Source organism: Suricata suricatta, chromosome 3 (assembly GCF_006229205.1).
Source record: "Suricata suricatta isolate VVHF042 chromosome 3, meerkat_22Aug2017_6uvM2_HiC, whole genome shotgun sequence".
Lineage (NCBI taxonomy): Eukaryota > Metazoa > Chordata > Mammalia > Carnivora > Herpestidae > Suricata > Suricata suricatta.
Window position 1 is genome coordinate 92,958,606 of NC_043702.1, and position 23,405 is coordinate 92,982,010.

At 41.8% G+C, this 23,405-nt stretch overlaps 1 protein-coding gene across 1 annotated transcript in view; it reads left to right on the top strand.

Moving 5' to 3' along the window:
• The window catches only part of NCKAP5 (NCK associated protein 5), an 857,737-nt gene that overhangs the window by 544,196 nt on the left and 290,136 nt on the right, over positions 1-23,405 (top strand). Inside the window, exon 6 of the mRNA XM_029934682.1 lies at positions 7,068-7,155. Coding sequence (XP_029790542.1) covers positions 7,068-7,155 — 88 coding nt within the window. The remainder of the gene's footprint in view (positions 1-7,067; positions 7,156-23,405) is intronic.

Consider the following 23,405-nt stretch of genomic DNA (forward strand, 5'->3'; position numbering starts at 1 on the left):
ATAAGTGCCAATTTATGTGACATTTTACATTTTGTCTCATTGAATCCTCCTAACCTCTCTCTGAGGTAGGTAGAGCTGGCATGAAATATCCATTTTGTAGATAAGGAAACTGAGGCTTAGAAAATTATTTTTCTAAGGTGCCTGGGTGATTTAGTCAGTTGAGCATCCAGCTCTTGATTTCAACTCAGGTCATGAACCCAGGGTTGTGGGATCGAGCCCTGTGTCAGGTCCCACACTGAGCACAGTGACTGCTTAGGGTTCTCTTTCTCTCTCTCTCTCTCTCTCTCTCTGCCTCTCTCCCCAACTTGCTTTCTCTCTGGAAGGATGGAAGGAAGGAAGGAAGGAAGGAAGGAAGGAAGGAAGGAAGGAAGGAAGGAAGGAAGGAAGGAAGGAAGGAAAGAAGGGAGGGAGGGAGGGAGGAAGGGAGGAAGGGGAAGTTATTTGACCTAAGCTATATTGCTGATTAGAATATCTTCCCCCACTCCCACCTTTGTCACTTCGGGAGTGCCAGGGACTGAGATATTCTGACTGTATTGTGGCCACAGGAGTTGAGGTTGGGAGAGGCTTTGATAACACCACTCTGTATATGCTATGCTTTTGGCATATCTACTTGCTTAAGAGAAGCCACTCTGAAATATTGTGGATCAAACGCCATGAGAACTATGTGATTTAAAGACCAGGCCCAGTGACAATGCCCTATTGACATTTGTGAGGCTACAGAAGCCAGTTTTATAGATTCATGACACACTTCTTTGCCACAATTGTACCTTTTAGTGAGGAAATTAACTGCTATAGTTTGATCCCAGATAGGGCCAGTTGGATTTTCCCGCTCTTCTCCTACACACCAAAAAACCCAAACCCAAACAAACAAATGAAAATATTGTAACAGATTAGCACCATTTACTTATTGTGCTGCCTTGTACATTATTCAGATCCAGTTCCCTGTTGGTTCAGCCTCCCTAAGCTTTAATGACTTAACACTTGTCAAAGTCCCCCCCCCCCAAATAAAAAACCTTTAAGATATGGAAAACAAGATTCCAATTCAAGATGAGTTTGTCAATGAGAATCAAGTCCAATCATTTCCTTCAGTTACTTAATTTTCTCTGGGTCATATCCCTCATGCATCTGGAACCATGAAAGAATGAAGTGTCGTATGTTTGGTGCATTCTTTGGGGTCTAACTATCTGCTGAGGGGCCAGTTAAAACTGTGGAGAAACACAACTTGTCTGCAACATGGTGAACCTCATCTTGAGTAACATCATTATACTGCTTTATTTAAACTTTCAAAAGTATAGTGAATATTTAGAAAGAAATCTTGATTGTCCAGTTCCCATTTTATTATTCCTTGTCTAGACCAAATTATAAAATTCTCAGTTTAAGAAATGGAAAAATGATGTTCCAAGTTGGTACATGAGGTCTGTAGAACAGAATAGCCTCTAATTAAAATTCAGTAAGGATTTGTTTTTAAAAATTCTTTATACAAGGATAGATTTAGAAGTTAGTAGATGAGCTCATGAGACTAGACATGGTGATTATATTAGCTGTGTATTTTATATTAATAAGACATCATAATAATAATAATTATTACATTAATTAAAACCTCCACTCCATAAAGGGAAGCAACCCATTTTACAGGCCTAAGTGTTCTTGGAATACAGTACAAACCCTGCGTTCAAAGAGCACCAGCATAGTGAAAGCTGGTGTGCTACCCTTCTTTCTGGCACTCACACACACCCATGGTTCTCCCTCTCTTTTTTTCTCTCTGGATGAGTATGAACTTAACAGTCACATGAATCCATAAATTCACCTTTATGTTTTGCCACCACTGAGCAAAAATACTTGAGATTGGCTTGTTAACATTCAGGGGAGTCCCTTCAAGTCCACGTGGAAAATGCAGCTTCTCCCCTGAACGGTATCTCTGCTCCCTGCCTTCTCCATGTCTGTGTCTCCCCATCCAGGGAGCTCCCCATGCGGAATCAGCACAGGCCTTCCTAGGACAGAAGGGACAGAGGACAGAATCATCGTAATGAAAAACACACTGCATCATGTATGCTCTCTGCTCACATACAGATGGCCCTGAAGAGAATATGATGCAGTAATTCAAATTGGACTAGCACCTTTCGATCTGTTTACGAATGGTACTGCATCCCCAGGAGTGAATTAGAGCACTGTGGTTTCTGGGCAACAGTGTTATTCTTGCAAAATTTGTGCTGAATTAAAAATATATATCATCCAGGAAAGAAGGAAGAGATTCTGGCCCTCCGACATTTATCCAGAGTGAGCTTCAGTTTCTGTGAAGTTTTCAGTTGCTTTCAGTGTAGATTTACTGTTCCTAACTGTTGCTGTGGGGATCAGCAGAGGCCGGGTTAAGAACATCAAAGTCACAGCCAACCTGGGGATTGTCCATGCTTACACGCCTAGCTGTGCTAGCTTTTAGTGAGGAAACTCTCATTTTCTGAGGAAACAAGTGGGTTCAGTTGGGCAGAACCCTATACTAAAGCAGCAGAGTTTCCACATGAACAGTTTGCTCTTGGAATTGAAAATTAGTAGGCTTTTCTTTCTACTCCTAAACGTGAAGAAAGTTTTGTACTGCAATTAAAATGGGGAGGTAGAATGAGTTGTCGAGCAAAGCAATGGACGTAGAATGGGAAAAAGAAATTGAAAGCAAATGATATGGGAGGTCATGCAAACTGTGTTTTTCATTATGATGATTCTGTCCTCTGTCCCAGTGACAGAGCACTGGACTGTCTGTGCAGAGGTTTGCAGCCACGGGTCCAAAGGTGTTAAAGGGTGTCCAGGCGAAGGACTGAAGCTAGAACCCTGGCCTCATTAAGGTGCTGTTCTAGCCATCTAAGCTAATTAGCTTAGTTTAACTTAATACCAACTCTGGACTACACATTTGGTGTCAGAAAAGCAAGGAGTTATTTCTGGGAGAGAGTCAGTTTGTTTAACTAATGACCAGGAGCTGGGCATTTTAGCCCTAATGTTGGCGCAAAAGTTACCCTCCAGCCTTGCTGGTGCCTCTCAGCTGTCGCTACTTCTCTCTGACCCCTTAGAAATACATATTGGCCTGTGTGGAAATGGAAAGGAGCCAAGGGATGGATGAGTGAAGAAACTATTAGATTCATTCATTCACTCAAAAAGAATTTATGGACTACTTATCTGGTAACAGTAGCTATGCAGAGTTGCTAGAGATAAAGTAAGAAACAAAGCAGAGATACCAAACTCCAGAAACTCAGAGATCATTAATAAGGCAGAAATGAATGAATTAGGCCTTGCAACCTTTCACATGAGAGACAGTGAGGGAATCTTGAATAATTTCGTTGTTAATGTCATTATTAATGTGTTATGTGATTAATCTGCAAGCACCCATTAAAATACTTCTTGAAATATGACTCAGTTCTTTTTTCAGTTGAAAGAGCCCTATCAGTTATCAGTTTGATTTGGGGAGAGTGGCTTCTTATTCAGCATTTATTTTGTTCTATTTCTGTCAAAAATGAAGGTATGCTAAACTGAATATGTGATCAGAGGAGTCACAAAAGAACACTGCAGTCTAATGTTCTGATCTGTATCTAGTGTGTCATGAAGCAAAAACTCCTACATTTATACCTGTGGAATCTGAAATGCACTGTTGACAAATGAATTTAGTTTTTTTTTCCTCTGATGTGTGTAGGAACTAACTTTTTAAAAATAGTTTTCTTAATATACATTAAAACTTAAAACATATCAACACATGTAATTAAGGCCTATGTATTTTTCGTTGACTGTCACATGACCAGTATTTAGGAGAAGAAAGGACTTAGGCACAGATCAGACCAAAAAGAAAAAAAGGGGGGGCTTGAAGACATGGATTAGGGGTGATTTTAAACCAATCAGCGGTTTAAAAAAAAGAAAGAAAGAAAAGAAAAAAAAAGTCCATGCCCACATCTGATCTGGAAAAAGAAATCAGCTTATTTTTAGCCATATTTGGAAAACAGTGCAAGTGTTCTATGTAAAGGCTGTTATGCAAACCCTCACACATCAGCTATCAAAATAACAGAATGAAGTAAAATACCATTGGGTGTCAAATGACAATGGATAGTGCTTCACAGTCTTTGGTTTTCAGGAAAATGAAGAGAGATGTTTGCTAAATGAGAATTAAAAGAAAGAAGATGTCATCAGGGAATAAATAATAGCATCTTCTCATCAGGTTGAAAATATTTTCTCTATTACCAGGTTCATAGAGGTTATGAAAAGCTGAGGCAACTTAATTTTTTACCAAAGGTTGGGATGGGTCCCTGCAACTCTGTTCCAAGATACGGCTTGGAAATGTAATTGGTTTTAATTAATCATGAAGACGTGCCAGAAAAAAATGTTCACAGTATTACTGTGGGTCTTGGCTGCTTGAGAATCTAACAACTTCTGCCTACCTCTTTTCTTTTCTTTTCTTTTTTTTCTCAATATAATGCCAAGAAAAAATGGGGGAAGGTGAATAGATGTTTTTCTTCTTGATCTAGCAACTTGCGCATAGAACTTTTAATTATACAGAAGAGATAATTCAGCAAGCTATGCACTGACAGAGGTATATTTTAACTTATTAAAAGAAGACAAGATTTAATTTTAACTGAATCTAACAAATTTGGGACACATTGTAAACCAAATATTTATAAATGAATGAAATACAGATTGAAACAAAAAAGACCTGCAGCCTGTGTGCTAAGGGAAGAAAGTGGATTGATATTTGGGACACTGGAGGCCAGGCTCTGATTGCTCCGACACAGGCTGCCTGATGTGGGGCACCTCCTGACCATCATCATTACTTTATTTTGTTTGTGACAGATTACGCAAACGTCCTGGAAAATCCACTACCATTCTAGAGATAACTTTTTTCATACAGGGAAATAGAATATTAGAAATCAGCTCTGATCACTTAATACTTCAGAATCTGTGCCTTCTTCATCCGTTTTTTTTAAATAAATTTAGTTTGTCTCTCCTATGACATCTTAACCTCTCTCAGAGTTTAAGGTCAGAAATGGTATTTTTGCCTTTTTGGACTCAGCATCCAATAGATGTTCACCAAGGTAGTTCATTAGAAGTTAAGACTCTCCTTCATTTAAAATCATTTCCTGTATGTAAATAAGACCTAGTGGAAAGAAGCCATTCTTATATTCAGGAAAAATGGCTCAATCCTAACCTACACAATGAGCTGTGATCCTGTAAGTTAGCCTTTAACCTTTCTGCGTCTCTGCTTTCTCATCCACCAAATAGATGTAATGATCTTTTAAAAGTATATTATAATGATTAGTAGATGAGAGTTCTTTGACAAGTTGAAAGTACTGTTTAGTTTTGTTGCTATCATTAATAATGTAAGACTTGTGAAAATACAGGGAACCAGATTTTGCTCTCCTGTCTGGATGAACAGAAATGGCTTATATAAAGGTAGTCACAAATTACTCTTTGGGCACTCATAATCAGTGTCCACTATCTTCTAAAATCTTGAGTGGATCTTGGCGGCATCCCTGTGAAGGCAGAATTTCCCCAATTATAATCTAGATTTGAACTAGCCCAGTTTATCTGCAACCTCCTCACTCTGCCACTAAGTAGTTTTATGCCATATTAGAAAGTTTGGCATTTGGAACTATACTCCTTTGTTTAGTGTAATGGTCTCGCCTCTTCGTGGAATTCATTGGCCTCCTGGTGCCCTTAATTTGCCTGTCAGAAGCTTTTAGGTAGAAAGAGAAGCTGGATTGTCCTGCATTCCCCCGAGTCTTCTAAACTAGTATCATACTGAGTCGCTGAAATACAGTCTTCAGGATGAGACAGTCAACTCGTTTTCTGGGCAAGAGAGCACTCACTGTGTTCGGTGCATCTTATTCAGGTGTCTCCCTCTAAGAATCTGGTCCATGTAGCCTCACGGATGGGTCCCAAGGCCCTCATTCAAATACAGTTTGAATATACATGATCAATGCCTGGCGCAGAGCAACTATTTAGTATGTTTTAAAGGAATTAACAAAGGATTCATATAGCAATGTCTACTGGGTATCTATCTGTAGTTGGGGGAGATACATACGAAATCTATGACATGGTTCTATTGCATATAGTGTAATTAGTTTTAGAAGCAAGAACATGCATATATGAAATATTTGAGCATTCAAGTGGGGAGTTTTTAAGTGATAGAATGAGTGATGTAAAGCATAAGGCTATAAAACTTCAAGGAAATGCAGAGAGGGGAGCGAAGATGTCTCTTTGGTAGTGAAGTTGAAGTAGATTTTGAAAGACGGTTGGAAATGAGAAAATGCAGGATTCGGCACTTCAAGAAGGAGCAACAACATGAGACATTGTCTCAAAATGGAAATGAGTATTTTTTTCTTACTATTTACTTTTGGGCGGTGGGGAATGGGTATTGGAAGTAGGAATGTCAGATAATATAGGATTAAAGCATACAATATATGTTACATTATGACCCATAGAAATACTAATTTGTATGCGTAGATGTTTATAATTTGAAAAAATAAAAATTCTGAAGTAATATAAGTCCCATCAGTAGAGAATGGTTAAAGAATACATGGTGTGTTCGTACCATGAAATACCAGGAAGTACCTGGAAAGAAAAGTAGACAGTCGTGTGCTGACACGGAAAGATCTCCCTGGAAAGATATAACGGTACGTTAACAGCGAAGACGCATTCATGTAATATTCGTCAACTTTGAAAATTGATTTAAGAAAATCAAAGTGGTATTTCAGGAAGATTAATGTGGTGACATTGTGTCATATTAAAAGGGAGTGATTGAAAGTGAAGAGAGATATTGGGAGATGTTTGCATGAGTACAAATGCAGGAGGCCAAGGAGAGGGACCTGAATGGTAAAGAGAAAGAGAGAACTCAGGGACACGCTGAAGAATGATTTTAAAGGTCTTCACGACAGATTCCTAATAGAGGGGATGAAGAAGAAAGAAGAGAAAAGAGATTTCCAGGTATAAGCTTAGGAAGTATACTGAAGAAATATCTCTATGAACTAGAATAGCCTCGTGTTAATCAAACCACCTTTTTTAAAGAAATTATTTATATATTTTGTTTGTCTGTTTCTCAGGATGGAAGAAACAGTGCGAAATCTATTGCAGAGTCAAGGACCTCCAGAGCAGAAAAAAGAAGAAACTGTTAATATAGTGGTATATCAGGTACACCATATTTCTTACTCTTGGCTGGATGCAAGTTGGCTTGTTTTTCTTGTATTCCTCTAACTCTGTCTCCCCTAGCCCAGAGATAAATAAGCCAGTATGGTCCAGACCTTGCGTTGGGGGCTACACAGTCACCTCTGCTTAAGGAATCACATACATGTTTATTTAACTCCTTCATTTCTTGGACTCTGTGAAACAAGTTGCAGATTTGGTCATAGGAAGCAGCAAAAAGTAAGTTTATAATGAAACAGAGAAACCTATCAAAGTACCATTGTACTGGGGTGCCTGGGTGACTCAGTCAGTTAAGCATTTGACTCTTGATGTAGGCTCAGGTCATGATCTCACAGTTTGTGAGTTTGAGCCCTGCATCAGTCTCCATGCTGACAGTGCAGAGCCTGCTTGGGATTCTCTCTTTCTACCCTTAACCCTGTTCATGTTCTCTTTCTCTCTCTCTCTCTCTCTCTCTCTCTCTCTCTCTCTCAAAATAATTAAATAAAAAGTACCATAGTACTCTGTGGTCAGGGTGATAAGAGAAATATCTATAGCATTCTCTGGGAGTATGGAGGGGAGTGACTCATCCTGTCTGGGTAGTTACATGTCATATCTTCAAGAAGTTATGACACTTGGTATATTTCAGAGGTATGACATGTAGGGGTCTGAGGGATAGAGAACAGGAAAAAGGACATCGCCAGCAGAGGGGTAGCCTAGAGACAGGTGCAGTCATATGAATTTGCATGGCAGGCTCAAGAAGAGTAAGAAGCTCACAGTAAGTAAATCACGGCATGAGGAGATAAAAATCTTGATGGTGAGACTGAGGGGACATGGGGGAGCTGGATGAGGTCATGCTCGTATACTGTGCTCATGGTTGTGGCCTTGCACCTTGGGCCTTGTGGAGTCAGAAGAGATGCAGGTTGAGTAAGCGGTGGACAGTGTAAGCAGTCATCATCTTCTGATGGTCCTCCATGGGTCTTTAACACTAGCAAACCAGCTTAGGAGGCAAGCAGGGCATCCGATCGGAGCGTGCCCCAAGTTGGCCACACAGATGGGACGGCTCTGGCAGGGTGGCAAAGGGGCATACAACAGAAAGAGCACAGGCACTCAACATAGAGAAACTGAAGAATTTTATTGACAAGCATTTAAGATTACAAATAGAGACCTGATATCCATTGCACAACTAAGCACCAGGAGCTCAAAAAGCTAAACAAGCCAAGGAAATTGGGCAAGGCCTGGGCAGCCCTAGATTTTTTCTGACTAACAAGCAAGCGTGTCTGGGGAGGCAAGCACAGAAACCTGACTGGTAGAGATGTCGTCACATGATTTTCCCTCCGTGTATAGATTCAGGGGTGTACAACCCAACCCTGTTATGAAGAAAATCTGAAGGAATCAGATAATAAATGTCCTAGTATTATACAAAGTTAAGAAATCCAGGCACGGTTAGCCTCAAGAAGTGTGTGCACTTAGTGGTGACTCTTGATGCATACAGGGCTACTTTGGGATAAGGGGGACATCTGGTCTCCAGCTCCAGGGAAAACAGTACAAGGCATTGACTTAAGCTACCAGAGAAGAGATGAAAGTTAGTGTCAAAAAAAAACCATAGGGAAAAAATCACTAATGTCCATTTCGAGGGAAAAGGTTTAGATTCTTCTCGAGGGGTGGTCTTTACACATGGAATGCTTGCTCAGCTTTTCCTGATGTGTGGTCGCCTGCAGTTAGGGTAAGGATTTAAGTCCTCCTCACTCTAAAGCTTTCCCAAATATTATGTGTGCTTTGGTAGAAAAAGGAAGTACAAGTAAAACTTGGTTCCGCATCGAGTGGTTTTGTGCAGTCTAAAAAAGAATCTGAAATGTAAGTCATTTGTTCCTCCTCATGGGTAATACTAGGCTTTAGTTAGAGCTAAATAGTTCAGTGTTGCTCTTACGCTTTTCCAGATCACCTCATTATGGGGCACTTAGCATCAGAATTCATTTTGTAAAACTGGAAGCTACTTAGACAAACAGATACAGTTTTAAAAATGTGTTTTAGGACTATTTCCTCTCTATAACCCAGTCTATTGGATTTGAGGAATTAGCTCCTCTCTCGGGGGAGGAGACCATTATTAACTTGAATTCACGCAACATGGAAGGGATTTTTTTAGTCATTGCTCAAATTAGCCCGTGGCTCATCATCTGGAAGAGAGGCATGGGTTGTATGATCCAAAGAAGTCACTTACACATTCAACAGATATTTCTTGAGCTTCTAGTATGTACCAGGCAAAACCTTGTTTTCTGGGAGTTTTAGGCACAGAACGAAGAGAAAAGAGTGTTGCTGGGTGGCACTGAGTCCCAAGAAGGTCCCTTTCATGTCACTGATTCTAGTCTAAATATGTCTGAGAGGCACAAAAAAGGGCACACAAGATGTGCGTGGCAGTGTCAGTCAAGGACATAGTTAACACTCCCTGTTTTCGGTAAGAGTTGGAAAATATATTACTTCATAATAGGGGGTGGTAAGAGCACACCGGACTCAGATTTTCCAACTGTGCGATTTCTCTGACAGGAGCCGGAGGCCCGGGCAACGCTTAAGCCCATGGGAAAGCTGGAGTTTGTTTCATTTTCCACTATGAAGTGTTTATTCTGAGGCTTTTATCAGTGAGTTAATATAATAATCACAGAGTAATACCTTCCTGTGTTCCAGACCCAGGCTAATTTCTTTGCATGCATTAAAGGGTGGTCATAGTTTGTTCTAGGGGTGTGCTCCTGGAGGCCACTCGTAATGTGTTACTTGTGTTGTTTGTACCTTTTATAATTCACCATGGGTTTCCTCAAAGGACAAGTGGGTATTTCTGTTCGCAGCTGAAGCCGACCCACCATGCTCAGGCAGTGGTTCACAGTTTACCAGCTTCACGTGACATGGCACAACCCTTGACTTGTTTTTAATTTGGAGAATTTTCATGATGTGAAGGTTGGTGCAGGAAGTGACATTAGTAACATTTTTATGTTCCTTCAGTTTCACATGCGCCTAACTCAGAGTCCCATTGAACGCGACTAGATTGTAGCTCATTCGTTCTCCACAACAGTTGTGTCACTATTGTGCCATCTTATAGATGTGGACGTAGGCTCCAAGAGCTGACCACTTGCCCAAACATGTACAAAGTGAAATAGCCCAGAAGAGCCTTGAACCCTAATCAGTCTATCTCCATGCCCTCCGATCTTCACAAGGAGGAGTTCCAGAGAGATTAAATGATGGGGCCCAAGTCACCCAGCTTGCTGTTGGAACCCAAATCTAGGTCATTCCCATTTTTATTTAGAGCTCTTTCTTTTTGTTCATTTTCCCATTTATTCAAATAACAGGTATGCATTTACTTTTTATCTACATGTTTTTATTTCCTATTTCAGCTATTAGAAACCTAGTGTTTGTAATATTTACAAACTTATTACAAATACTTAGTGTAAGTATTTACAAACTTAAAACCACACAAATTTATTCCCTTATAATTCTGGAGGTCAAAAATTTATACTTGTGGTACTAGAAGGACAATATTCTTCCTTGAGGCCTCAAGACACAGTTGTTTCCTTAGCTTTTCCAGATTCTAGAAGTCCTTGGCTTGTGGTTTTTAACTCCATCTTCGAACTCCATCACTCCAAACTCTGGTCACGTTGGCCTGTTTCCTTTTTCTGAGTTTGACCCTCCTCCCTCCTTAATTACATGGGGCACAGCCAGGATTATCTCTCCATCTCCAGATCCTTCATTTAATCACATCTGCAAAGTCCCTCTTGCCACATGAGGTGCCATCTTCATAGGTTTTAGGGATTGGGTTGTGGACATCTCTGGTGGGGGGCGGGGCAAGCCAAGCCTTGTCTGTCTGTCTGTCTGTCACACTAAGTAACATTAACCCAGGAGGCCAGTGGCTCCTAGCAGGCAGCAAGCTAAGTGCTAGAGATACAAAGATGCCTGCCTCACAGAGACCTTTTCCTGGAAAGCTCAATTCGTAAGATGCTGGAGAGTTGGGAGGGAGGGCCAATAATCAAATATATGCAACAGTGTGATTGGGGCCAAAAGAGCAGTCTGCATAGACGGGTTCTGGGAACTCACAGGAAGATGACACCAAACACCACACTGCTCTCCTGGAGGCGCTTGCTCTTGACCAGGACTTAGTGTTAATAATCTGTTTTCCGTCTTTGTTTTTTGTTTTTGTTTTGTTTGTTTGTTTGTTTTGGCCTCTGTTGTCTCTTGAAATGGAACCCAGAGACATGAGCTTCCTCCTGAGTCCCACAGCTTGCCTTTCTCAGAACACCTTACATCCCTAGTGTTTTAATACAGCATCTGTTAGGATACATATGTGCTGTACAGTTTATGAAGGGCACAAAATGGATCTCATTTATTCATTCCAGCGGTCTCTAAAATAGGTATTATCATGCTCATTTCTAAGGGTACGCCTGTTTCACCCTTATTTCTAGAGGCCTGATTCAACTCTAGCAAATGGTTAGTGGTAAACTGGAGATAAATTATCCTAAGTAAGATCTGTAGACTAAAACAGCCCTTGTCTGTGGGACGGTTTGATGGGGGCACGAGTGGGGGGGGATGAGCACAGTCTAAACTCTCCAGCTCACAGAGTCTCTGTCAAAATACAATAAAAAATAATAAGTGGAAGTAAACTGAGATAAATTAATAAGCCCTTTAATGTTCACACCTGTCATCTGTTGGATGAGGAAGGCACATGAGTAAGAGAAATACCATCATGATGTGCACGTAGGGAAATACCTAGACCTGGTACCTAGGACAGTCTCGTTTCATTGGAGGGAAAGAGAGACCTCAAAGATTGTCTTTGGAGGAACCTGAACAAGTAGAAATATGTGCAGTTTCTCTTGTGTTTTGTTTCTTTCACTGGCTCATTCACTTTAAGTGTTTAGGGGTTTCTTATATGTCATCTTATATATTCTCGTCACCCGGGCCACCATATCATTTAGTTAAGTAAGTTAGGAAACACATTAGAAAAGAAATCATGATTAGACATGAAAGGTGGGGATTAAGCACAGATGAAATGAAGCAATCACTAGAAAGGGACATCCTTTCCTCTGCTTCAGCCATCAGAGTTCAAGACAAAAAAAAACCCCCAAAAACAGCGGGGTGGGGGTTGGGGGTGGTGGGCAGGAGGCACCTGGCTGGCTGAATATGTAGAAATCGCAATTCCTGATCTTGGGGTCATGAGTTTGAGCCCCACATTGGGTATTGAGATTACTTAAAAATAAAATCTTACCAAAAAAAGAATATTTAAGACAGGAACCCTGACTAAGAAAGGATAACCCCACCGCTACCAGTGAACGGCCCCGTGTACGGGCCTCTTGTGTCTGTGGCAGCCTGGGCGGCTCCTTGCCACAGCTGATAGGCTCCTCTCCTGCTTCTTCATTTGGAACCTGGACTCCACCTACAGTAGCTCCAGAGGAAACAGCGGATGGAAAAGCAGAAGCATCAGTGAGAGGGGGAAAAGACCTGCACATGGGTACAATTTCCGCCACTAACAAGATTTGTGACCTCAGATGGTCACCTCAACTCCCTGGGGTCCTCATTTTCCATAATTGTAAGAGAAGAGGTGTTGAACTAGACGAGGCATCGCGAATGTAATCCCTACATTATACCAAATTGTGTAAATGGCCCAAGTGGGCCAGGTATGAGAAAGGTCAAATCTCCTCTAAGGGCTGACATTCTATTTTTCCACTTTTGGTAGGGAAACAGGTACAGAGAGAGGATTTGGGGGTTGATTTGTTTGATTTCTTAAAAGACAAAAGCCTTGCTTTTGAAAACTGTGCAATGCCAACCCACACCTTGTTTAATGCCAAAGGGCATTCAGGAGTGGTGGAGACAGTGGCAAACAGGAGAGCCTCCGTGTGGTCCAAGGGGAGTAGTCCCACTCAGAAGTCACCAGTGTGGGCAGATGGCCTTAGGTTTTAAAGGGAGATCGAAATTCCAGTTTTTATGGGTTTTTTAGTCTTAAATAGTGGCCTATTTCTTTATACATGGACTAAATGAAACGTGCTAGTCTGAAGCCAACCCTCCAAACAGAAAGAGGACTTATTTCTAGGGTTTCTTCTTGCTCTTAGAACACTGGAATTTTGACACTTCTTTGCAATCCTGCGTGGCTTGGTCTATGCAGAGGATGGGCACCGGGTGCCTCTAGCGATAGTACCCTGACCCACTGCTGGCCCCCACTTGCTGAGCACCTGCTCTGCATGGTCATGTGCTACTCGTTTTACACAGGCGAACGCACTGGATTTTCACAAGAACCCTTTGAAGTAGGTACTATCATTTCCCTTATTTTATAGGAGATTAAATTCAGGCACAGAGAGGTTAAAATTACACATTACCAAAAGTTACACACCTCACTGTTAAGTTGCCTCAGCTCTTTTGTTCCCTTTTAGCAAAGTGAGTAGTTCACCATAACAATGACCTGTAGAGCTGTTCCCAAAAGGTGCCTGAGTCGTCCTAGCAGAGAACACATTGCATCAGTGTCCGAGTCTCCTTCTCTTCACCCCTTTACTCGGTCCCACCTCCCTGAAGAGCCCTCAACTGTGTGTTTTCTTTTCTTTTTTTTTTTTTTAAAGATTATTTATTTAGAGAGAAAGAGGGCATGTGCGTGCTTGAACGCAAGCAGGGGAGGGACACAGAGAGAGAATCCCAAGCTGGCTCTGAACTGTCAGCCAGGAGCCTGACACAAGGCTCAAAATCAAGAAACATGAGATCAGGACTTGAGCCAAGAACAAGAGTTAGACACTCAAGCAGCTGAGCCACCCAGGTGCACTGAGCTGTGTGTTTTCTGAGTCCAGCTTCATTATTTCCATTGATGACTTATGTTCAGTCATTGATGCTGTAGGTTGTGTTTAAAGCAATTTAGTATGTTACCCAGATCATTTCCATTTGAAGTGACTTAACTGAAAATCAAAATGACTTTTCCTTAAGCAGGTCCTTCAAAGTATTCTCAGATATGATGACCAGATAATGGCTTAGGGAAAGGGATCCTTTCTAGTTATCCTAAAATCTGTCGGTCCTAAAGAATATTGAGATCTTTTTATGTACACAGAAAGCACCTGACATAGGCTAGGATCTAGCTCAAGGCCTGTCCAACAGAGATGTTATTTATTTCACAAATTACAATTCTTATCAGGAGTGGGAAAGTTTTGACTTTAAACTTCACCTTTTTCCCCTATAATGACTGAAGCAAATTCAAAACTTTCAGTGCACTGGAGGCGCCGCAGTGATTTCGTCAATTGGGTGTCTGACTTGGGCCCAGGTCATGCTCTCAGGGTTCGTGAGTTCAAGCCCCAAGTCAGGCTCGGTGCTGACAGCTTGGAGCCTGGAGCCTGCTTTGGATTCTGTGTTTTCCTCTCTTGCTGCCCCTTCTCTGCTTGTGCTCTGTCTGTCTCTGTCTCTCTCAAAAAAGAAACATTAAAAAAAATTAATAAAAATTTCAGTGCACTAGAAAAAAAGTTAAGGTTGAAAGATTATATTAAACAATCAGTTACAAAAGTTACCTTTCTAAGAAAACTCTTTTCCATAGCAATATTCATAGTATATGTCAAGTGTGATATTTTCAAACATTTAACATAAAACCATTTTTTATGAGTATATGTAAATAAAAACCAAAATTGAAATATCTGTGATGCTTAGAAGCTACAAGGTTTCTGGCTCTATTTCCTGGTTGAATCACAGAATCACCTGAAGGAATCGTAACAGATTGAGCTCTCTGGGCTCCTCTTTAGGATGATCTTTTTTGTTTTGTCATTTTTTTCCCAAATTTGAGGAGTCATTTTGACTCCTCTGGTCTATAAATGTGCTGGGCACCTGTGAGGTACTTTAATATCCATCCCCTCCACCATTCCTGTCCTCTCAGTTTGCAAAGGAGAAAAGAGTTGAGGTTCAGAACCCCATTCTCAGCCCAGAGCATGCATATGCATCTATACTGATTCTTTCACACACAGTATTTAGCTCAATAAGTGCTCTGGCAGTTAATTAGCCAAGAGAGCTGAATTCTTTAGAACTCTTTAGAGAGCTTGTTTGTAATTCATACAAGTGATTTAGAAAAGTGGGGTATTTTTTCCTGTTCTTTTTTAACCTAAATAAAATGTGGTAAACAAATGTAAAAACATAGCTCAAAAGTGAGTACCTTCCATGAGTGCATACCAGTTGGAAGAAAAATGATTTAAAATTCTATTGCATGTCGGTTGATAGAGTGGCTAAGTCTTTGCATAGGCATTTATAAAATTACAATACACAATATAATATGAAATACTTTTATTGAGCTTCTTTATGTATGTCTGTGGCCTGTAATCTCAGGAAATCTCAAGTGCCTTTGATTCTGCTTCGAGAAATTTGGCCTTTTCTTTGAATTGCTGTGAACTTTGAGTAGCTGCTGAAGTGAGTAATGGTAATACAGGGAGTATTTTTATTGTGTGTTAAGTCTTAAATGGCCAAAACTGTTCCACAAGGAAATGGTTTCCTTCCTCTTTTTGTTCTATTTTGTCTTAAGCAACATCTTCTATTCAGATAATAACTTTAAGTAAAGGAGGCAGGATTTCTCAAAACCAAAGTGTCTGATGAGGTTCAGCACAGCTAAGAACATTGTCTTTCATAAAATACTCATTTTCTCTTTGAAACTATTCCATAACAAGAATTTATGATTTTGCACTCTACGGAAGGCTTTCCAAAATTCTGGAAGTTTTCAAAACAATCTCATATGGGGACCTCTGACTGAGGAGAGCATTCACCTATGAAATGCCAAAGTCATATTAAGTACTTTGAAAAGAATAGAGGAATTTTAAATAATAGCACTGAGAGTTTAAATAACTACCTCCATTCTTCTTGGGAATTTAAATTCCCTGGTTTAATGGGTTCTGACTCTATGTTCTCATTCTCAATTTCTATCTGAATTCTGTGCTCAGACATGAACACTTTTCTTGTTAGATGTTTTGACCCTGAATGGAACTCTTAGCACCTCAAAGCAGAGTATGGTCTCTCTGTTAAAACAAATGTAACCTATGAATAAAACGGTGCCCTGGAGAAGCACCTTCTATTCATACAGATGAGCTGGTTATTGCCAATGAACTTGAGAGCTGCTCTCCTCACCTACATGTCTTAGGTCAAGGGGTTCTGTAGGTAGAAACCAAAAGATGTTGCCCTTTAGTAAGTGTTCAGCTCATGAAGATACTTTGGGTACTTCACGTCATTAACCAGGCACATCCGTCCTCTCTTCCTGCTAGAAAACAAATGAATTTGAACAGAGCAAAATCCCAGTGATACCAGCTTTGATCCTATTTTCTTAACTCACCAGAAGGAACAAAACTGTAATTTTCTTCGTTTTAGGACTTGGCTACATGCCTTGTGAAACGGAGATAAAATAGGCTGTGGGGGCAAATGTACAATTTTGGAATTAGGAAATAGTTGAGAAAGAAGTGGGAAGCATCTGCTGGAAAACACACACACACACACACATACACACACACACACATTTCCATTACTCAGAGCTCCTGTACAGTAACCTTTCAGCTGCATTGTCCTCCTTGATTTCATCTGCACACCAAGCACTGCATGGCAATGAAGAGGATGGCAGCGGTGCACAGGGTGAGAGCAGAGCAGTCGGCCAGGAGTCTGCTTTGTGCAGTGAAGTCTTTGCAGGATGCAGGTGTTAATTGGCCTGTGCAACATAATCAAAGAGGCAGAAGCACAGCCCACGTCCACTCAGGAGCGTGTCTTTGCTCCCTGCACAGCAATTTCTGAGCTGGAGAATACTGGCCTACCGCCGCAATGTGTCTTTCCCTGGACTCCGCCAAAAGACAAGGGCTGTGTTCTAGGTCTCAACCTGCCTGAGCCTTGACCCAGAACCTCTCTTCCAGCAGAAGAGCCTGGGCCTTGGTATGTTTTAAAAATGTCCCCAGGTGATTCTAAAGTCACGAGAGCATTGCTAATGGGTCACCTTCATGATCTTGGAGGTTTTTTCTAGCCACCCCAACTCTGTGAGGGGGAGTGGAGGAAGCAGCTTTGTAAGGACATTTGATTTATAGGTAGAAGGTCAGTGACAACTCAGTGATTGCTTTCCCTCCCGCACCTACTTTTCTATTGCCTGGAAGAAGAGAAGCCAAGGATGCTGAAGGCCCATGCCAGCTGTGCTGGTGCCCAAAGGCAGAGGATTTGCCCCCTGTGCCCTGGGCTTTGTAAGTCCTTGGGCTCTCAAGGGGTGGAGACAGCAGAGAAGTTCACTGAACATGCGTTGCCCCTTCCATCCCCCATCCAGTCTGTTGGCCGCTCATTCTAACAGAGATGCAGACTGTTCGGTGTTTCTTCTTTTTCCTCTATTAGAGCTCATTCAGATTAAGAACGGGAAGAAACAGTGTGAGAGGAAAGCTGTAGATCATGAACCAGAATGCTGTGAACCCTCAGCAGCCCCTCACTTTCTAGAGACTATGGGTATAAAGGACTGTGGTTGGAGAACATATGAAGGTGAATTAAAGACAACGTTTCAGGGTCAGGTAGACCTGGGAGCAGTTCCCATTTTTCTCACTCAGTTTTGTAGCTTGGGCAACTTAACATGAGTCTCCCTTTCCTCTTCTCCATAATGGGCCTAATGAGGCTAACTAGAAAGGCTGCTTTTTGTAAAGTGCTTCCCCAGACACTTCATCTAACTACTGGGGACAGCACACGGTAACATGTGAAGCACATGTTATGTATTCAACACGCAGTCACTAGTATTCTTGTGACACATTTTAGCCCTATCTGTCTACTCACCTGTTCTTTCTCTTCACACAGACAGACAGACTCTCCTCTTACCCTGCCCCACTCTAGTCTGCCTTAGTGGCTAGTGCCATGGAGGCTATGGAGAGCCTAAAAGTTCAGAATTGGAGAAAATGATGAAACTCTGAGAAATGTCAACATTTCAAGAGTGCTGAACCCAGGTCCGGTTCCCAGACAGGACTGGCCTTGGTGGTGGTGGTGTCTTCCCCCACGACACCATCTGTCATCCCCAGACCCTATCTGCCAACATTTTCTCCCTTCAATATGGTTCTCTGAAATTCCATCCATTAAAGGACCATCCCATGTAAGAAATAAAGATTCAAAAGTATAAAATATTCAAGGGAAGATCATTCACATGCTAGTGTGAACTGGTTAAATCTGTGCGCTTTACTCTTATCAGTTTCTCTCAGAACCCTGGAGTTTAGGTTGTGGGGTTTGGAGTGGAAGGAGACAGGAAAACACTTTTTCTGAAGTAACTTGAGAGTTTATAAGCCTCTGGGTTAAGTGTGGGTGAGACTCCCTCTTGACCAGGGGTGCCAGGGAAGAGATGTTAGGAAGTGACATAGGGATACCAAAGTGAAGAGAAAACCAGCAAATGCAACGTGCAAATGATAGCCATCATTTCTCTGGTTTGCCACACATCATATACCTACAAAAGAGAGAGAAAGCACTTCCCCTCTTGGCCTTCCCACCCTCATATTCTCAGGGCTCAGACCTCATGATGAACTAGTGAAGTCCTGGCCTGGCATCCAGCACCATTTACTGCGTGTCCTCCGTGGGCTGCACCGAGTGGCACACTGACAGGCTGAAAGGAATTTTAGAGCAGGCCCTTTGAATTGGGGTCTTACAATGCTCACACTCTTCCCTTCCCTGTTTAAATGAATAGCCAAGGATAGGTCCTCATTCATGTTGATTGCATTGCTTTGCAAACAGATCAAAATACGTTTTTCCAAGCATGTTTCTATTTGGTTGGTTTGCCACACTTCCCCAATAAATTTTGTCTCTAAACTAAATTAATAAATTAGCACAGTTAAATCCATTTCTCCCCATTAATGCCAAGCTTACATCTTAGTCTGAATTACTAAGCTCTGGTGGTAATTATAGGCGATGGTCTGAAAACAATTTCATTGCAAACATGCTCTTACAACCTTTTTATTTCATTTACAAAATCACTTGTAAATGTACCCCTAAGATCTGAATTAGGTTGTATTTCTCTTGGGTAACCATACTTACCTTATCTAACCCTACTATTATATTTTTTCTTCTCCATGAATTCTTTTTTTATAAATGTTCATTTATTTATTTGAGAGAGTGTGTGTGCACATGTGAATGCACCTGATTCGGGGGAGGGGAGAGAGACAGAGGGAGAGAGAATCCCCAGTAGGCTCTACACTCAGTACTGAGCCCAACACAGGGCTGAATCTCAGGACCACAAGGTCACAACCTGAGTTGGTATCAAGACTCAGACACTTACTTGAACTGAGCTATCCAGGCACCCCTCTATGAATTCTTATTACCTGTCTAGACATTTAGACAACACCATTAGAGAAACAGTAGTGAAAATTACCGCAGTAACAATTAATATGTGTTTTGCAGTGTACACTTGCACAACATAATCTCACTTAATCCTCACATTACCCTCTCAAAATAGGACGTAGAATATGTTCATGTTCACTTTATTTTTTTAATCTTTTTTTAATTTATTTTTGAGAGACAGAGAGAGACAGTGCGAGCAGGGGAGGGTCAGAGAGAGAGGCAGACACAGAATCTGAAACAGGCTCCAGGCTCTGAGTTAGCTGTCAGCACAGAGCCTGAGGTGGGGCTCGAACCGAACCGTGAGATCATGACCTGAGCTGAAGCCGGACGCTTAACCTACTGAGCCACCCAGGTGCCTCTGTTCATGTTCACTTTAAAGCAACTGAGTTTCACACAGCCACTTGGCTTTCTAAGGGTCATACAGCATTAGGCTCCAGTCAACTTCGCCTCTTGATTGTAAGTCCCATAGTCTTGCAGGGATAGCCTTAATTACATTCTACATCCTTGGTTCTCACATTTGGCTGTGCCTTGAAGTCTTCTAGAGAGTTTTAAAAACTAGTGATGTCTTGGTTCCTCCCCAGAGATTCTGCTTTAATTGATCTGGTGTGTGGTCTGGGCAAGACCATTTTTAAAAATTTTTTTAATGTTTTATTTATTTTTGATACAGAGAGAGACAGAGCATAGAGGGGGAGGGGCAGAGAGAGAAGGAGACACAGAACTGGAAGCAGGCTCCAGGCTCTGAGCTAGCTGTCAGCACAGAGCCCGACGTGGGGCTCGAACCCACGAACGTGAGATGTGACCTGAGCCGAAGTCGGAGGCTTAACCGACTGAGCCACTCAGGTGCCCCTGAGCAAGGCCATTTTAAAATTTCCCCAGGTCAGTTCTAATCCATAGGCTGGGTTGAGAACCACTACACGACCAGGCATTAGATTCAGCTGTATGTTTTCCTTTCCTTGCTCATCTCAGCTATCTGCTAAAGCTTCCTGCAGCCAGGGTCTTGTTTTCATTAACCTATCCACCAGCATCTCCTCTGGAGTAGCCAGCCTGGTCCCTTTTGCTTAGGAGGCGTGTTGACCTTCCACAGAATGTGGGAGTTGAGTTGGTCCTTGAAAGAAACTAAAATTCAGATAAATGGCGAGATCCTTTGCTTCTGTGGATGCTGTGGTGAGAGGCAGCTGAGGATTATGGGAACTCCAGCAAAGTACCATAGAGGATTATGGATATTCCAGTGAGGTTCAGCAGAGGATTATAGTATCCTGGTGAGAGGCACCAGAGGATTGTGGATAAGCTTAAAGCCTTTAGAGACCAATAGCCTGGGCCCAGATCCAAACTGAGCCATGTAAGGTGTAATGATTGAAGATTTACTTAACCTCTTGAGGTCCTAAGGACCTTATTCCCAGTCATATTCAGTCCATGGGTCTACAGTGATCTCATTGCTGGGGAGTCAGTGGATGGGTAGAAGGCAAGCCAAGACTGTTGGGAGAGTATAAAGGCACTGAGGCAGCTGGGTTCATGAGCCACTCAGGAAAATGACTGGAGCATAGGGTAGGGCCAGCTCTGAGACCCCGGCTCGAAAGGAGTGAGCCCTCGTACAGAGGTCTTGAGGAAACAGTAGTGTTGAGGAAAGCCCTGCTGGTAGGAAAGCCCTGCTGGAAATGGAAAACCATTTCACTTGTATAAATAAGAGGGAACCATGGACACAAAGGAAACAAGACAAGATTCTAAATTCACCCTAATTAATGTTGCCTATTAACTGAGCTTGGGCCTGTTTTCCTTTTGTAAAATTCAAACAATTAGCAAGTTTTAGAGAGTTACCAAACAAAGACTTTGTCCTTGGCATAGTGAAAGGCAGGCCCTAGAAAGACAGTATAAAGTTGTCAGAGAGGATATGAGCATCCAGGACCCAGTTCCTTGCAAGGAACTCCTGGGGCCCCTCCCAGCCCAGTAAGTTCAGAACCTTTCATTTGGAGCTGAGTTTCCAGAGTGGCCTGAACTACAGTAAGTTGCTTCTGACTCTTTTGCCAGCATCTGGGATAGTTCTGGGTGCACAAAGTTCTGGGTGCTGAGTTTCATGGGATGTCACACTGAACAGTGGGTCACATCCTTACCGTGTTGTGGGGCCAGGGTTATGGCCAGAACCCTTCAGAGTTAGTGTTGCGGTAATGGGGAGAGTCTAGAAAGTGGTCATGTGGTATCTTGGAGTCCAGCGCTGCTTGGAAGGAGTTGGATCATCTCATTATGAGGGTGATCAAAGGCATAGGATGTGTTTGCCAGCTCTTCATTGTCATGTGGGAGTATACAGGTGGCCAGTCTGCTATTCGTATTTCCTACAAGAAGAGTTGTAGTGAAGGGGAGTCATAGTGTGGAGATGAACAGGGTACTTAGCAAGTCGAAGGTGCTCAGAAGGAGGAAACTGACCTCCACTATGTGGCCACTTCATGTTGTATGTGAAAAAATGATGTCACAGATAACCAAAGGACTTTAAGTCCACACTGCCATGAGCAGCAGGCCTGGAACGAGAAGCCAACTACTTAGCTACTTTTAGATCTTCTGCTTCCCTGTGGCAACAGAGAAGTACTAAGATAGCCAGAGGTGCTATCTAGAAGACTCTTTGTCAGGGGAAGTTGGAAGACCTGTAGGAGAGGCATTTGTCTCAGGAGCCCCACAGTGCCCAGTTCATTGCACTTTAAATGCATGGCAATTTTGCATGAAGAGTGGCTATGCAAGTTTGTGATGCATGTATATGTTTATATTTATTTATATTTTTATATATATTTATATGATGACTTTTCTGATTATCTTTTTGGATCATGCTTCTTTCTCGCTCATTTATCGGTGTGACCTCCCCTCACTCACCAAGATGACTCATCTGGAAGGCTCACAGGTGTCTTCACCACACAGCCCTTTGCTTCACCACTCCCACTGGGGCTCTGAGTGGCTGGCTTGTCAGAACGAACAGCCCACTTCATGACAAAGAAGCGCCTCAAGTGATAGCTTCCTGCCGCTTTCAGAGGGTAGGGATAAAAATAAGAGTTTTAATGTCAAAAAGCACACCAGGGCAATATTTCTGGCAACATTTCTTCAGTGAAATCTTCAGTTGGGTCTTATTCTATGAGATTTGCCTGACTAGAGAAAGCAGGCATTATGTAAATCGTGCTAGAAAAAAACTGTGATATTCTTGCTTTATCCTTAAGTTCCATTTAGGTGCAAATAGGTGAGGCTTCTTTCTGATCTGACATGAGCCCCCAGGAGAATTAACTATATAATCCATCTCTGACTTTCAAAAGTATAACTAATACACCTCATTAGAGCTTTGCTTTTAGGTAACCCCAGGAAGGAAGGTGGGAAGAATGGAGTACCTTGATTAGGAGTGGGTCTATGAGTCTCCAGAAATTCCAAGGACATTTAAGATAGATAACATTATGGCTTAAAAGTTGCTGTGTTTCCGTATGAGATGCATTTGGTGGGCATGTCAGTAAAAGGAAAAGCTTGCAAAATCTCATTTTCTAGGAGCAGAAATCAATATAATGGTGCTTTTATCTTCTTTTTTTTAACTTAATTTTTCTTTTATTTTTTTTACTTTTTTTTTTAAATTTTTTAATAGCTTATTGTCAAATTGGTTTCCATATAAAACCCAGTGCACTTCCCCACAAGTGCCGTCCTCCATTACCACCAACTTCCTTCCCCTTCCCCCTCACCCTTCAATCATCAGTTCATTTTCAGCATTCAATAGTCTCTCAGGTTTTGCATCCCTTTCTCTCCCCAATTCTCTTTCCCTCTTCCCCTCCCCATGGTCCTCCATTAGGTTTCTCCTGTTCTCCTGTTAAACCTATGAGTGCAAACATATGGTTTCTGTCCTTCTCTGCCTGACTTATTTCACTTAGCATGACACCCTCAAGGTCCATCCACTTTGCTACAAATGGCCAGATTTCATTCTTTCTCATGGCCATGTAATACTC